Below are 15,403 nucleotides of genomic sequence, written 5' to 3' on the forward strand. Positions count from 1 at the left end.
GCCGCGAGCGGCGTGTGCGTGTGCAAGAGCCGCTACCCGGTGTGCGGCAGCGACGGGCTCACCTACGCCAGCGCCTGCCAGCTGCGCGCCGCCAGCCTGCGCGCCCAGAGCCGCGGCCAGCGCGCCCTCGCCCAGCGCAGCAAGGGGCCCTGCGAGCAAGGTGCGCGGGGCGGCGGGGGGGCGCGGCGGGCGCGGGGCCCCAGCCTCCCGGGCAGCGCTTCCCAACCCACAGTGGTGGCGAGAAGATGGGCAGGGGTCGGGAGCAAACTTGGGAAACGGATTTTTAAAAATGGATTCTCCTTGAAAGATGAAAAGAAGACGGCAGAGTGCCAGCCTGCCAGGGGCTGGCTGCTCGGGCCCCCACGCCCCCGCCTGCCTCGCACACCCGCCCCGTGCACCACACACTGAGGGCACTGGGTGGGGACTGGTGCTCGAAGCTTACAAATAGGTCCTGGTACAAACGAGGGTGGGAACCACTGCTCCAGGGCTCACACAAGCTCCTGCCCCCTGGCTCTCGAGAGCTGCTTGTGCTGTAGGGCAGCAGTTCTCAACCCGTGGGTTGGGAACCAAAAGAATATATGAAAGGGTTGCAAACAAACTTTAAAACTGGATTTCCCTTTAAAGAAGAAAAATGTGGGAAACAGTGGCTTTTCCCTTTAAGGCTGGCAGCTTGCTTGGGGCCTCTCATGCCCCACACCCACCCTTTGCCCCACACACTGTGGGGCCAGGGCCTGGTGGCATCAGGTAGGGAGCGAGAGGCACTGGGTGGGGACTGGCCACTGATGCTTACAGATGGGTCCTGGTACAAAAAAGGTTGAGAACTGCTGCTCTGCGTGTTCCTTCATGCACAGTAGTTACTGCATTCAGAACTCTTATCCATTATCATACCAAGTAAATAGTTGCAAAAATTTTCTTTATTTGTAAGCTTTCAGGCTCATGCACCTTTCGTCAAGCAAAGGCAAATCCACAGATTGTAACATTTCTCCCAGGTAGAAATGAAACTTCATATTGTACAGGAGATTAGAAAGATGTTATAGGTTCCCCTGGGTGCAAAAGTTCTTTGTAGTTACTGCATGTTTCAGACAGTACTTAACAGGTGTATCTGCATGTGTGCATTTACTCGCAGTTACCAGAATTACTGCACGTTGCGGGCACACATCTACACTTGTGCATACATACTGTGTAGTAAATATGGCGACTTATGCCGATTTGAGCATAAATTTGATACCTGCATTATGCAGGCATCAGATTTATGCTGAGGTAGTTATTGTGCGCTAACGCATGTGTAGTTGCCTTACTGTGTAGTAACACTATGTGTGTGTTAGTTCCAAGTCAGTCCACACACAACATTAATGTGCTTTGACACCTGCATGTGTAGATGCCGGCCTATTCCTGCTTACTGTGCAGTAAATTTAAGCTGGCATAAATGCACGTGCCCAATGAAGTACAAACTAAATGTGCAGTAACTCACACTACTGCGCAGTAGCTCCAATGCATGGGTTTTTTTGTGATGCTAACTGTGCAGTAGCCTAATAACACCTCACAGAGTATGGTTTTTTGACTGTTGTGCTGCTGCGCAGTGTTATTAGGCTACTCCACAGTTAGCATCTTGTGCAGACGTGCTCGAGGGCTCACAGAAGCTCGTTCTGTGTGGCTGGTAGAAGCCCACATGTCCTGTGGCCTGCTGAAGCCCAGGCTCTAGGCTTCACTGAAGCTCATGCTCCAAGGTCTCACAGAAGCCGGTGCTGTAGGGCAGCATTTCTGGACCCACAAATGGGTTGCAAGAAATGGTTGTGATGAAACTTTAAAAATGAAAGGGTTGCAAACAAACTTTAAAAATAGATTCTCCTTTAACAGAGGGAGAAGTGGGAAACCATGGCTTTTCCCTTGCAGGCTGTCAGAGTTCCAGCTTGCAACGGGCTGCTTGGAGCTCTGTGTTCCCCATGTGCACCCCACCCCACACAGTGAGGGGCTGGGGCCTGGGAACAAGGGGCAGCGGGTCAGGAGTGAGGGGCATTCGGTTGGGACTGGCCATCAATGTTTAAAATCGGGTCCTGGTACAACAAAAACTGAAGCTCATACTTCAGGGGCTCACAGAAGCCCATGCTCTAGGGCTCACAGGACCTCGTGCCTTGTGGCTCTTGAAAGCCTGTGCTGTATGGGTGTGGAAGGTCATGAGCCGTTCATTATGCACTAGGTTCACAGGAGCTCTTGCTCACACTCTATAGTTCTTGAAAGCTTGTGCTTTAGTCTAGGGCTCAACAAAGGTTATGGTTCATGGCTGGTGGGAGCCCGCATGCTGTGGCCTGTGAAATCTCCTGCTCTACGGCCCACAGGAGCCCGTGCACTGTGGTACACAGAAGCCCCCACACTGCCTTGCAGAAGCTCATGCTCTGTGGTTTGTGGGAACCCATACCCTGTGGTTCAAAGAAGCTCATGGTCTGTGGCTTTTGAAAGCTTGTGCTCTGACTAGCAGGAGCCCTTGTGCTGTGACTTATGAAGGCTCCTGCTCTAGGGCCTGTGGACGCTCATGCTCCATGGCCTGCAGGAGCCTATTTGCTGGGGCCTACAAGAGCCTGTGCTCTCAGGCTCTGATTCGGGTAGTTGGTAAGGTGCAAGTCTTCCCTGCCTCCCACCTGACAGGGAGACAGTAGTTCACCCTGTGATTGTCAAGTCAGGCAGAAGGCAGGGTAGATTCCCATCTCATAGACCAGTGGTACCCTGTGTTTCGGTCCTTCCGGCTGAGTGAGTGGTGCAGGGCCAGGCTGTGGGCCAGGTTGAATGTGTCCCAGAACACAGCTACAGCGGGACAGGTGACACCTGGTGAAGCAGGAGCCACCTTGTAATTGAGCACAAGGTTTGAGCTGCATGTCCCAGGACTTGTGTCCTCTCTGGGTGGCTTTTGATGCAGCATTTTTCGGGCCTGGGGCTAACTCATTGCTAGAACATTGGTAGTGTCTGCAGAGATCCCCATGTGCCCAATTCACCCCCTGGATAGCTCCACCTGTGGTACCATAGCCAGGGTCCTGGTCTACAACTACCTGAACCCACCAGAGACCTATCTACAGCACTTCTGATAATGAAGCACAGCAAGGGAGGCCCATTCTTCTAACAAAACACACTGGCAGCTGAGCAGAGCCATGAAGTACATGGCTCTGTACTTGCCCCATGGGCTACAGTGACATGTAGCACCCCCTGGCAGTGTGTAATGGAAACTGCCCTGGAGATGGTGTGGGGTGTGCAGGGAGGTTCAGATGAAAAGAAACTGGGGCCACAATGTTGAATCAGCCCATGTTTTGTGCATGTTCTATGTTACCTAGCTGTTCCTCTGGCAAAGGTGAAATTGTTCATGAAAGTCATGGTTTGGAGGAAGACTGAGATGAAAATATTCCATGTAACACCACGGTCCAAACAATTTAATTTAAACTATACTCATTCCTGGACATAAATCTTCATTATTTTTATGTGCCTGAAAAATGATCCCTGTATAATCATTATTTTAAAAAATGAAGGAGGCATCGATACGCCTGTCGGGATGCCTCTCCCCGAGGCAAGCTTGTTGTGGCAGGGTGGAGCACCCTGTCTACAGTCTTTCAAGAGCGGGCAATTTTTCTTCAGTAACCTCAGTAATTCATGACTGTTCTCTGCCCACAAAGCCAGAGGGAAATGCATTTTATTTCTCCTTCACGTTCATTTTTATAACTGTGGGTTATGGAATTTAATAATTTGATTGTCTGCTGCCTAATTTCCTTTTATACTCAGACTGTCCCCTGACACCTTCTGTGGTGCGCAAATGGCAGGGACAGAGTTACAATCATTCAGCTAGCTCATCTCTCTGATCGTTCTGTGTAACGAACTGTCAGTAACAAACGGAATGAAGTATTGCCACCTTAGCAGTGGGACCTCCAGATGTCCAGAGAAGAACATAAATAATTAAACTAGGTCAGCTGTACCAACACTGCAAGTGGCATTTTTTTGAACTATTACAATGACTTTAAGTGGAAAGCTAATCTCAGATAATTCATAGATGAGGAGCAAAAAATATTTAGCTAAGAGCAGTAAACCTTTTTTGAGGGAATTTATTGCTTTGAAATGTGATGTGTAGTCAACTGTGTAATGTAGCATCAACTGCAAAGTATATGCTAGTGCTCCTGACAAATATTTCAGAAGGGGAATTTTTTTAAACAAGTTTGTTCAAGAAATCTGATGTTGCTAATATATCAAGGATTTAATGTCCCCAAATCAAAATCCAGAGATCAGCAGAGAAAATTGAAAAGCATCACATTGTAGCATGAATTATGTACTTTGTGGATGTCATCTAATTTCTCTTACTAACTTTATTAAAACAAATTGTGTGTTACATACTGAAGTGCCCACAACTTAATCTAAAAAAAAGAGAAAGTCATCTTCAAATCTTAGTTGCATACTGCAAGACCTAGAAGGAGAATTACACCTGCAGCTTGAAACCAGTCTCATTCCATATAAGTGAAGAGTAGACTGTAGCATTGTAGATGTCCATTGATACTTCATATAATTGCATGCTCCTTAGACCCAGTCCAGAGAAGTTAGATGGTGTCCATAGACTTTGGATCAAATCTAGTTGCGAGCAGTCTGGGATATATTCTCAAATGATAAAGCCTCATGAATTTATTTAACTTACTGAGTTGCTTATACATTAAGACCAAAACGTTTAAAAAAATGACATGATTTTGAATACATGTATATTTGGAACTTATAAGCCGAGACACTGGAGCCTGATTTCTAGAGGTGCTGGGCACCGACAAATACAGTGTGCCTGAAAGCCACTGGAATTCTGATCCAGCTTTATCTACAAACATAAATCCACCTGTCTAAATCTAAATTGGAGTATTTCAGTGAAATTATTTTGTACATTTTTAAAAATCCCTGGGAGCAGAGACTGCATCCCTGCATAACTAGTGGCTTTCTCGCAAGTCCTGCAAGCATGCCTTGTTTTGCGTTTTACAGTGTTTGAAATCAGCCATAATAAGACCAGGGCTGCCCCATAAAGTGCTTGAAGCTTTTGTTTTGAGGAAGTGCTCTGAAAAAGGGATTGTCTTAAGCACGCGATTGATAGAAATGCCAGTTACTAAGCTGCCCCCAGGTTCTGTGGTCAGTGGAGTGTTTCTGATAGGGGAAAAAATGTACCAGCAATACTGTGCAAGGCACGTCCCAAGGACAGAACTGCAACTCTAATCCCATAGTGCTGGAAAGATGTTTTTGTAAGCAAAGTGTGTGAGGGTCATCAGCCTCCACCTACTCCTTCCCACAATCGAGGCCAAGAATCTCTTGCGAAACAGAATGTGTTTTTGGACTTGTGAATCCAGAAGAGAACAGGAAAGCAAGAGTAGCCATATGGTTATGCTGACTACTTTACTGTACTTGTATAGATTAGTAAAATAGTTCTTTACAACCCATGTAGAAAAGACCAAGTCACTGCCATTGGAGACCTTGCAGTCTATCCATCTTCCCCATGATACTGAGCATTAATCCCTCCCTGCACATCCTACCTCTCGCCAACTTGCAGTCTTCATGTGGCCTTTCATAAACATGCTGCTAAATGTACAGATCTCAGGGCTTTGAGGGTTGTATTGTGTGTCAAAGCTCTTTTCACTTGGGATGCAGTGGATATCTGCTCTGCTGACCAGGCACCAAACTGGGGAAGACATGCCATCTTCCATTACAGAGGCTATCCTTATGCCACCACAGTGACACAGCCTGCCCCTGTGCCATCAGGGATGTCCTAAATACATCCCTGCTGCAACCACACCAGTAGCTGATGGGACAGCCTGACAGCCTGTACAGGTTTCTTGGATGTTTTGCCATCAGCGCCAAGTAGGAGAGGACAAATCCAGGCAAATTCAACTTTACCCTGCGTCCAAACGTTGCCCCCTCGTGTTGAAAAAGACCTTTTACTCTTTTGTAGAATCAGAAGCTGGCTGTAGCAGTTGGAGAAAACACCCTACTGTTGTCCAGTGACCTGACAACTTGCATGAAGTGAATAGATGTGTTTGGAAGATGATACTGAGACTACATTTTCTCAGCAATTTGCAACAGGTGGTTACACTCCAGTGTGAAATTACTGTGTTCTTTTTTACACTGGCTGAGCTCCTAAACAACAGATGCTATTTGGAGCCAAAAAAGCTGGGCTTGCTGAGGTTTTTCTGGCTAGCTAAGTATGTCCAGGAAGTGCTCTGCCTCTGACAGTTCTACGATGACACCCATCCCCCATGTCTGCAACATTTAAATGTCTTATCTCTGATGTACTGAGCGTCATGGTAACCTTGTGTGCATTCTCTCTCCTTGCAAATCAGCAAGCAGGCAGCATGAAAGGCCTTACCTAGAAAGTACTTAGACAGCTAAACTGAGCTTAGCCAGAATGTAAATTGCCAAATCACAAATATCAGCCCAGAAAACTCCTGTCCCAGTGACCACAAAACCATCTAGATGCCCACATTTGTTCAGCACCTATGTTTTGATCTGTAATGTTCCTTAGATACTGAAATCGAGACTACTACATGCGGCAGGAACCACCCTGGTATGAGCAGCCCACTGGTCACTCCAGCCTAAATATTTCACTCCTTACATTTTTTCAGCCCTGTAGACATGCTTAGAGCACAGCAACCAGGGTCATTTTTGTTCAAAAAAGGAGTGGTGATTGGTGTTGCTTCCCAGCTTTATGGCACAGTCCAATGGTTAGACTTGGTATCTAGGCTTTCCTCAGCCTACCTTTTCCATATCAGTCATCTTGGGAAGAACTGAAGGCTGATCATAGCCTGCTGTCAGCTCTGCTGCTGCTGCAGAGACAAAACCAGGAGTTGCCATGGAGAGATGAGCTGGGGAATTGGCTAAGGAGGAATAATGAAAGGCCAAAGATGACCCTTCAGGAAATGGCCCATGTTTGTAGAAGGGCAGACTCAGACATTTGTTTGCTGCTATGGAATGGGTGGCTTAAAAACTACATGGGAGCTTGTAGTGCTAATCAGTGCAACTGCTCTCTACTACCCAGCTTACAGAAGAACCTCTTATCTGGCATCCTGACTGCACTCTAAAGGAAGACTATCAACAACTAAGCATTGTGGATGATGGGAGCAAGGGAGGTGACTTTCTTGCCAGCTGTGGTGCTGCAAGGAACTGTGCTTGAGCCAGATGAGCTCCCCATGGGATCGTCACTCTCACCATGGAGTTCAGATGTTCATTTCTTTACAGCTCATGGTGGAGGTCTGGCATGCTAGAGTTGGGGTCCATCATACACTTGCAGAACACTGGAGCATCTGCGGGTGTTTTGCCAGCTATTGGGATGGCCTGCATGCTGTCAAACTGGTGATGGGGTGGATAGGCTGCCCACAGTGTCTCAGTGATGCAAGCAGTGCTGGCTGGAGTAGCTAGAAGAGCCACAGAGGGATTTGTCTGTTCTAGGATTTTCACATAAGAGACAGCCCTTGTCCATGTTCCTGTGCCCGCAAGGAAAGGAGACTTGTTTTTCCTGATTTTTGATGGGTTGATGTCAATGGCAAAGGCAAAAGTATGATGAGGAATTGCCACAGCACAGATCCTGAGGCTCCTATCACAGGTGAACTGGAGCAAACTCTTCCTGTTGAAGCAAGGTGGAAGACTGCATACTACTGAGGAAACAGGTCAGAAAAAACTCCTGCCCGGGACGTGATACAGTGACTTCTCATGCCTTCAGGGTGGAGGCAGGCATTGCTGTGTATTTTCCACAGGAAGGGAGCGGTTGAAAAGTTCAGACATCCTCACGATAGCATGCTGAACCTTGTTGTGTTGGCTTCTTTGTCCATTTTCTGTGTTGGCTTCTTTGTCCATTTGCTGAGATGTTGTTGCCATGTCACAGAGTTCCCAGAACTGAGACATTAACAGGCGTCCCCTGAGTCTCAGAGTAGCACTCCAGAAAAGCATGTTTGCAGCAGAAAGGCTGGATTACAATTATTGCTATATGCAGTTTGAGATTTATTCTTTCTCTCTTGTTTATGTCAACATAGATTACATTTAAGAGCTAAAATAGGGGAAAAAGAAGAGGAAGTACAGGCTGTTGTCTTTGAAAAGGAGCTAATATTGTCATTAAAGGGAACAGGCAGCTCTATAGATGTACTGTCTACACAGCATTGTTGGAGCCCCCAAAGCTTCATGTGTTATCTGGCAGGGGGACTTGCATTCTGAGGGTTTGATTCTTTGAGGTCCATAGTTTCTGTGATTTCAGTTAAAGTTAGGGCTGAGTGCATCAGTTTACAGGGTTTGCAATTCTGCAGATGGAGAAGCTGTCTGAAAGGAGAAGGGGCTTTGCATGTGGCAGGGACATAAGGATTTGCCTAGTGTTGTGTTAATCAGTCACTTCCTGAGAGCATGCAGGTTTGTTCTGACCCTCTAATGGTTTAGATGCAACTCCATGCCTGCACCAGCATTGCTGGGCTACTATCCACAATCACTGCTTGTATGCATAGTTCGCTCATGGAGGCAAAGTGGGGTATAAGGCTCAGAAATTCCTATCTGGCGGTGAGGGGGAGCACAGAGTTGCTTGCAGGGGAAAGATACAAAGGCAGGATGAAAGTGAAAGACTCTGGTAGAGAGCCGATTGCAAGAGGGTGAGTGGGAAAGGCAAGAAGGGAGTTCTGGACTGTGAGTTGTGGAAGCAGAGCCATATTGAGGAGAAGTCTGTATCTGAGGAGCGTGCCAAGGATTCAGGAGTGGGCAGGAGCACAGCTCTGCTGTGATAGTAGTAGAAAGGTTTGGGTTTCCAGAAGGAGCTGTTTATTGCTAAACAGCCAGCATGGGGTGAGATCGGTGGCATGATGAGAGATGGATGAGCGAGGATGTGACTTGCTCCCAGTTGCCTTAGGCACACATCTCCCATTCCCCCTGCCATTGAGCAGAGCCCACAGAGTTTCACTGAAACAGCCATTGTGTGCCCAAACCTAGCCTTGGGACTGATGTGGAAGGAAAGAGGTTTTCCATCTAACCTCCCCCTACTCCCCTGCCCCCTAACCTTAAGTAGCTTGTCCCCTCCTTCACTGCCTCCTGTCTTCAATTCTGCACCACCCCTGAAATATAGAAGTTACCCCTGTGAGCAATCAGTGACAGGGACCCTGCATTTGTTTAACTGCAAAGGCATCTTGTGGACCCTCTAAATGCCCACAGGGTTGCATGGGGTGGGATACCCCTTTGGTTGCTGTGTAGGTTGAGGAAGGTTCAGTCCCAGTTGGCTTTACCTTGGGCAGCATGGCACTAACATGATAAGCAGATTAAATTACCTCCCCCACTCACACCACAGCAGGTACCGTGCATTTTCCTGCTTTGGGGAGATGTTCAGTTCCCCTCTCACCGAAGCAAAAGAGAAAAGTCTTGTATATGTACTTGCATTTTTGCTATATGGCCAGTTTTTTTGGTGATAAAGTTCAATTTGCATAGTACTGTATATCAAAATAATCAGTGATTGAAAGGCATAGGCAATGTCACTTGACTACTTATGTTAGATTTCACAAGAGATTATTTTCAGGCCTGGTAAAGCAGCCTGGAAACAAAGAGCTTATTATAGAGGGGGTTACATAAGATTTAACATGCAAAATACTTCTTAAGATGCACATATTTTTCATTGTGGATTTACTTCCAGGAGAATAGAAGTTCATTAAAATGCTATTTGGCAAAATACATGCCCGATTGAACTTTCCATATTCATCACCATGCATATTGCAGCTATAGGTGCACAGTTTTCCAAAGCTTTTGCTTACAAAGATATTGTCTTCCACTTGGGGATGACTTGGGCATCTCTTACTTATTAAACAACAAAACAAAGGAGCCCAGCTCCCAAGTCTGCATAATTTGTCCTGACCTTGTCCTTGGGACTGTGTCTTTATGCAGCTGGTTTTCTAAAATCATCTAATCTGGACCTTGTATTCTCTATGCTAAAGCAGCTAAACTGTGCAGAAAATATATTTCCAGAGCAGCTGAAGTTTCCTGTTTTAAACAAAGGAAACTGGAAACTTTTGTGAGAAACAGGAGTGCTGAAACTGTGCTAAGTCAGTCTGGGCCGTATCATTCTTTCCTGGGATAAAACAGGCAAGCATGACACAAAGCTGAGGAACCAGAGTTCACTTGGCTGTGTTTCCACTTTGTTGAAGAGTTCGAGGGAACTGTGGGGGGTCATAATTCACTGAATCTTCGGAGTGGGAGTGTGCGTACAGACTTGTGTTCCTCATTCCAAATCCCCACTCTGGACTACATGAGAGCCTCTTGGAGAGGCTCTGTGTAATGATAGGTTAGGGTGGATCATGAAATTCAGAGATACACAAGGCAGTTGGCCCCAACACCATACCTAGCTGGCACACGGACTTGTACAGCCTGGCTCTAGGCAGACACTGGAATTTACCCACATCCTGTCCCAGGGGAGTTGCTGCAAAGGGAGGTTTTATGCTGACTATGTTGACAAGAGAAGGTTGAGGGGGGATCTGGTGACCATCTATAAACTTAACAGGGGGGAGTAGGAGAGTCCCTGTTCCCCTGAGCACAACCAGGAGTAACTAGGAATAATGGCCACAAGTTGACTGAGAGTAGGTTCAGGCTGGACATCAGGAGGCACTACTTCACTGTCAGGGTGGCTAGGATCTGGAACCAACTTCCAAGGGAAGTGGTGCTCACTCCTACCCTGGGGGTCTTCAAAAGGAGGCTAGATAATCACCTAGCCAGGGTCGTTTGACCCCAGTACTCTTTCCTGCCATGGCAGGGGTTCGGATTTAATGATCTGCTCAGGTCCCTTCCGACCCTACCAACTATGAAACAGGCACAGACCTGTTATCAGACTGGGAAGGGTGGGGGACCCACACCCTGCTTCTTCCATTGGCTGCTTCACAGAGAAAGTGATGCTAGCACTAACCAGCATTCCTCTGTGTGGGCCAATCCTGGTCCCTTCTTCATGGGTCTGTCCAGGCCCAATGCTGAGTGATGGAATTGCAGGTCATCAGCTTTCCCTTCATGCAGGGAGTTGAGGGTTTGTTGACCTCCCTCTGTGCCATCGCTATGGCTGGATGCCAGAGGGCCTCAGCCTTGAGGACAGATGGGAGCTAAGACCATGCACAAATCTGGACCCAGTGGTAGGTGCTGAGTTTCAAATTCTGGGCCTGACTTAAGAAGGGCCCTGCAAAGAACTAAGAAGTGATGATGAGAGGGGTGAAAGCCCAAGCAGCAAAGGGGTGGGGTGGGGATTTTTTTCACCACATAGTTTAAATTACATTGCTCCTTTCTCACCTCCCCTTGAGACAGAGGAGATAGTAAAATGTAGTGCTGATTCTTTGGAAAACTGAGGTAATGTGCACCAATTCTTTTGGTTCATTAGAACAAACACTGTTTTACTGTATCTGAGCCGGAGCCATTTTCTAATAAACTAGGATAACTGGGGGGAAATACGCAAGCTGCGTGGGCCGTTTGGTTAACAGGAGACTTTGCCAGCTTTGCTTGCCAAGCAGCCAGCTGGAAGTGTAATCTTTAGGGGTTCTCTCCTCTTGCCATCTCTAAAACACTTATCAAATAATGGGCCTTTCTTGGCCGACAGCAAAGTGAACGTTTGCATTCAGATTGGTGCTGCCCCTCTACTAGTACCCATGTTTCAGAGAACTTGCTCATGATGAGAGGCATGACTCTTGACCAGTGGAAACCCTAGCTCAGTACCTGTGTCCTTTGGCCCTGTGTTAATGCCTGCACTTCCAAAGACCATTGGGAAGCAAGGGGCTTTGTGAACCCTCCCCCCAACCCCATGTATTTCTGCTGATACAGCCATCCTGAGGTGTCTCATTCCCCACTGAAGTCACCAGGGCACTTACAGGGATCAACCCCTCACCGGAGATACCCAGCACCTTGCAGGATCCTGCCCAGACAGTATTATTAATAAGGATGTGACTAACAGAGAAAATGACTTCAGGGCCTCTGCATTTAAGTTGCTCCTTGTAAATATTTGTACAGGGGTCACATCTGTTTTCTTTTGCAAAGGGGAAATATGCAGGGTCTGTGAAAGGGACACAGGTCAGTAATACAACCAAGCAGATGTTCCTTCCCTAACACAGGACCTAATTCTGACTTCATGGACAGTAGGTTTACAACTGTGTACTCATAACTGTCACTCCTGATTGACAGCACTGAGATCAGAATGAGGGCTCTGGTGCTACTTGCTTTCCTGTGCTGGGACATACTTCTTTCCTCTCTAGAAGCGAGAGCCTTCTGGGAACGGACAGGTTTTTGCAGGCAAGAGTTTTGTGTGTACAGCACCTAGTATACTGGGAGACCTGCTCAGAAACTAGGAACTTTTCTGCCCTCCCCCAGGGCTGCTAACAAGTGGTGCTGCTACTACTACAGTATTGAAGTGTCCTCTGAAAAGGCAAGAAGATGTGACTGTGTGTGGATATGGCTTTGTCACCCTAATACAAGTCTAGTCTTTGTGCTGGCAGAGATGGATGTGCTTCAAACCTGCCTAGAACTAGGTGCTGATCTGAGTAGGAAAACACCTTTCTTCCTGGAAGCCCATGCAGAAGGAAACACTCTCTGTTTAAAAGCACTTCTCACCTCTTTGACATGACTAATATCTCATCCAAGGTGTTCTAGTCCCAGTTCAGCAATTCACTTAATCAAGGACTGAGTTGTAAAGGTGCTGACATTCGCCTCTGTTAACCTAAAGCATGAGCTAAGTAGGCCTTTGGTGGGACTTAAACATATGCATAAGTGCTTTGCCATCCCAGGCTTTTCTGCCCAGTTCATAGATTCTGAAGTGGGATGTGTATATCTATTTGTACAGTGCTGGACTCGCAGCCAGCTCCTAGTGACCAGCCAGTGGCTATACTGGTTTGAGGAGAATCTTGTTTCATTGGGCTAATGGTTAGGCACTCCCCTGAATTCCTTCACTTCTGCTCCTGTTGGCAGTTAGGTTTGACTGTCACGAAGTGCTTGTCTTCACATTTCATAAGGCTGGTCCTGGAATGTAAGAAACCATCAGTTCCTATAGGTCATTTTAAAATTAGACATAAATGCATATTTGCTAGTGTATTCTCTCTAAATGCAGCCACTGACAGTGCTTTGCCAAGGATTTTTTTTACCCATCCCCTGCGTTAAACAAAGGCTGAGATTCTTAGGCAAAGGCCTCTGACGGAGGCAGGCTTCTGCTAATGCTCTTTTGTGTGTCTGTAGCAAATATCAATGATAGATCTTTAAAACTCTGGAGGGTTTGGTTCACATCAGACTGAAGCTTGCACTGACTGGACTCTCATTCTGGATGCATGTCCTTTAATTAAAGACATAGCTTTAAAATGCTTTAGCCATTTTTCTTCCCCTATCTCAGTGTAGGAGGTTTAACATTGTCCCTCCCTCCCCCCATCTTAGAAAGTTTCTTTTCCCACTTTTTACTTAAAAGCAAAGGATTAGGGCCTGCTTCAGTGTGTGGTCAGGAGGAAAGGATTGTATTTCTCCAGAAACTCCTGCCTCAGATCTTTACTTAAAAACAAAGCCAGCCTCACTGAGATCTGTGGCAGCTGATGGAAGCTCAGCACTTCTGAAAATCAGACTACTTTTAGCCACCTAAATACAGATTTAGCCAATTAAATATATCGTACTCACAAAAGGGAATGTGCATCTCTACCCAGCCAGGCACAAAGCTAACAATGGATATACTGCACTGATCAATGTGTGCTTATATTTCCCGTATTAACATTACATATATTCACTTGCTTGCATGCAGCTAAGATTAAGAATCTGACCACCAAATTGAAACATACTGCTAGCCACCTGTTAGAGCCAGACTACTCTATTGCGTGTATTTTATTTGTTCTTCTGTATCCACTTGAAGTAAAGACATTTCTTCTTTTGCTTGCCTATCATCATGCTAATGATGGCTGTATACTGTGGACTAATCCTTTTGCCACAAAGGGGCATTCTGGTTTAACTGTATCATCTGTATGTATGAATTCGGGGATAGGGTTTTTTTTTAATTGTCAGTTATACATCACTGCATCAATCTGTTATCATTACTCCAGTTATTCTGTCTTTCACAACATAGGCTAAGGTATAATATCCAAGATTTCCTTCCTAGAAACAATTCCATACTTTTCCAATATATGACAAGCATGGATAGCTTCAAGAGCTGCAATCATGCACTTGCTGCTTTGTGTTTTTCCACTCTTATAAACTAGGTTCTTATCTACCCTCATGGCCATGCAGTTGTTTTGAAATGTTTTGGTTCACTGAAGCTCAGTCTGATTCAGGTTTTTACGGTTACCTTACTAAAATCTCATTAAAGGGGCTGTTTAATGTGTTCCCAGGCATTTCAGAGTCCAGGACATTTCTAGTTCATTACTCAGCATGGCTCCTCGAGCCCAGAGTAATGGCCATTCCTTAGTGTACACACAGTGCTTACAGAGCATTGAGTCATTTCCACTAACAGCATCTCCTTTTTTGTTTGTAACAATTTTCAGTATGCCAGCTTTTAAAAAACATTATGGAATAAAAATGACTCTGGATTCAGGTAAGTCCCCTAGTGCTCGTTATTCCTACTGCTGGGAAGTGTGTGCTGTGTACAAGAATGTGTTTAATCCATTGTTGGGTGAAGGTTGGTTGAGGAACATACAAAACACAGATTACTGCGTAATGATTCTAATCAGGATGGACTTCTGAAAGCCACGCTCATTTCACCATGAATAAATATGATCAGATCTCATTCCTGGTCTCCACGTTCCAGCCCGCAAACTGCAAGCTTTACAAATTCTTTAAAGGTTTAGGCCTCTTTGACAAAAGGACTCTTAGAAGGGGATAGCTGCTTAGCAAATGGCATCTACCTGCTAGCAAAGCATTGCTATTTCTGCTGTAGTTTGCACAGTGCACAACAGGTGTATCAGCCTCAGAACCAGCAAAACAGAGTTAAGTTGTTAGCTGGCTTTCAATGGCAGGCCTCCAGGCACATGGAGTTACACTCCTCAGCAGTCTTAATACAGATGGGTCTTGTGGCCATCTCATCTCCTTCACTCTGTAAGCTGAAATGGTTTAGACCAGACAGGGTTTGCTGTCAAGCAGAAGCATCTTACCCCCTCAGACCTCACAGGAATTCAGAAGGCACATCAGTGCAACCTTTTCATAATCTTTCCTCCACCTGCCAAAAACCCCTTGCCCAGAGAAGGAGCAGTCCTAGATGCAGCAGGTAGCAGGGAAGTCCACCCTACCCTTCCAGCACAGTTACTGACAGCCAAGGGGGCTTGAGGTGTTATTGGGAGCAACATATATCAGCCACACTCATTTTGTGGGAGGGTAGCAAGTCCTACCTGGGAGGGTAGGAGACAGAAGCTGCTTAGAGGTCAGGCTCTGATGGTAGTAGCTGGTGTGGTGGAAACACACAACCTTTAGT

At 46.3% G+C, this 15,403-nt stretch overlaps 1 protein-coding gene across 1 annotated transcript in view; it reads left to right on the forward strand.

The window, feature by feature from the left end:
* Nucleotides 1–6: 6 nt before the first annotated feature.
* IGFBP7 (insulin like growth factor binding protein 7) overlaps nucleotides 7–15,403 on the forward strand; it is a gene marked incomplete at its 5' end in the record, with an annotated part of 38,830 nt that continues 23,433 nt past the window's right edge. The window contains one exon of the mRNA XM_019534229.1: nucleotides 7–160. Coding sequence (XP_019389774.1) covers nucleotides 7–160 — 154 coding nt within the window. The remainder of the gene's footprint in view (nucleotides 161–15,403) is intronic.

This window comes from Crocodylus porosus, unplaced genomic scaffold (genome assembly GCF_001723895.1).
Source record: "Crocodylus porosus isolate Cpor-Errol unplaced genomic scaffold, CroPor_comp1, whole genome shotgun sequence".
NCBI lineage: Eukaryota > Metazoa > Chordata > Crocodylia > Crocodylidae > Crocodylus > Crocodylus porosus.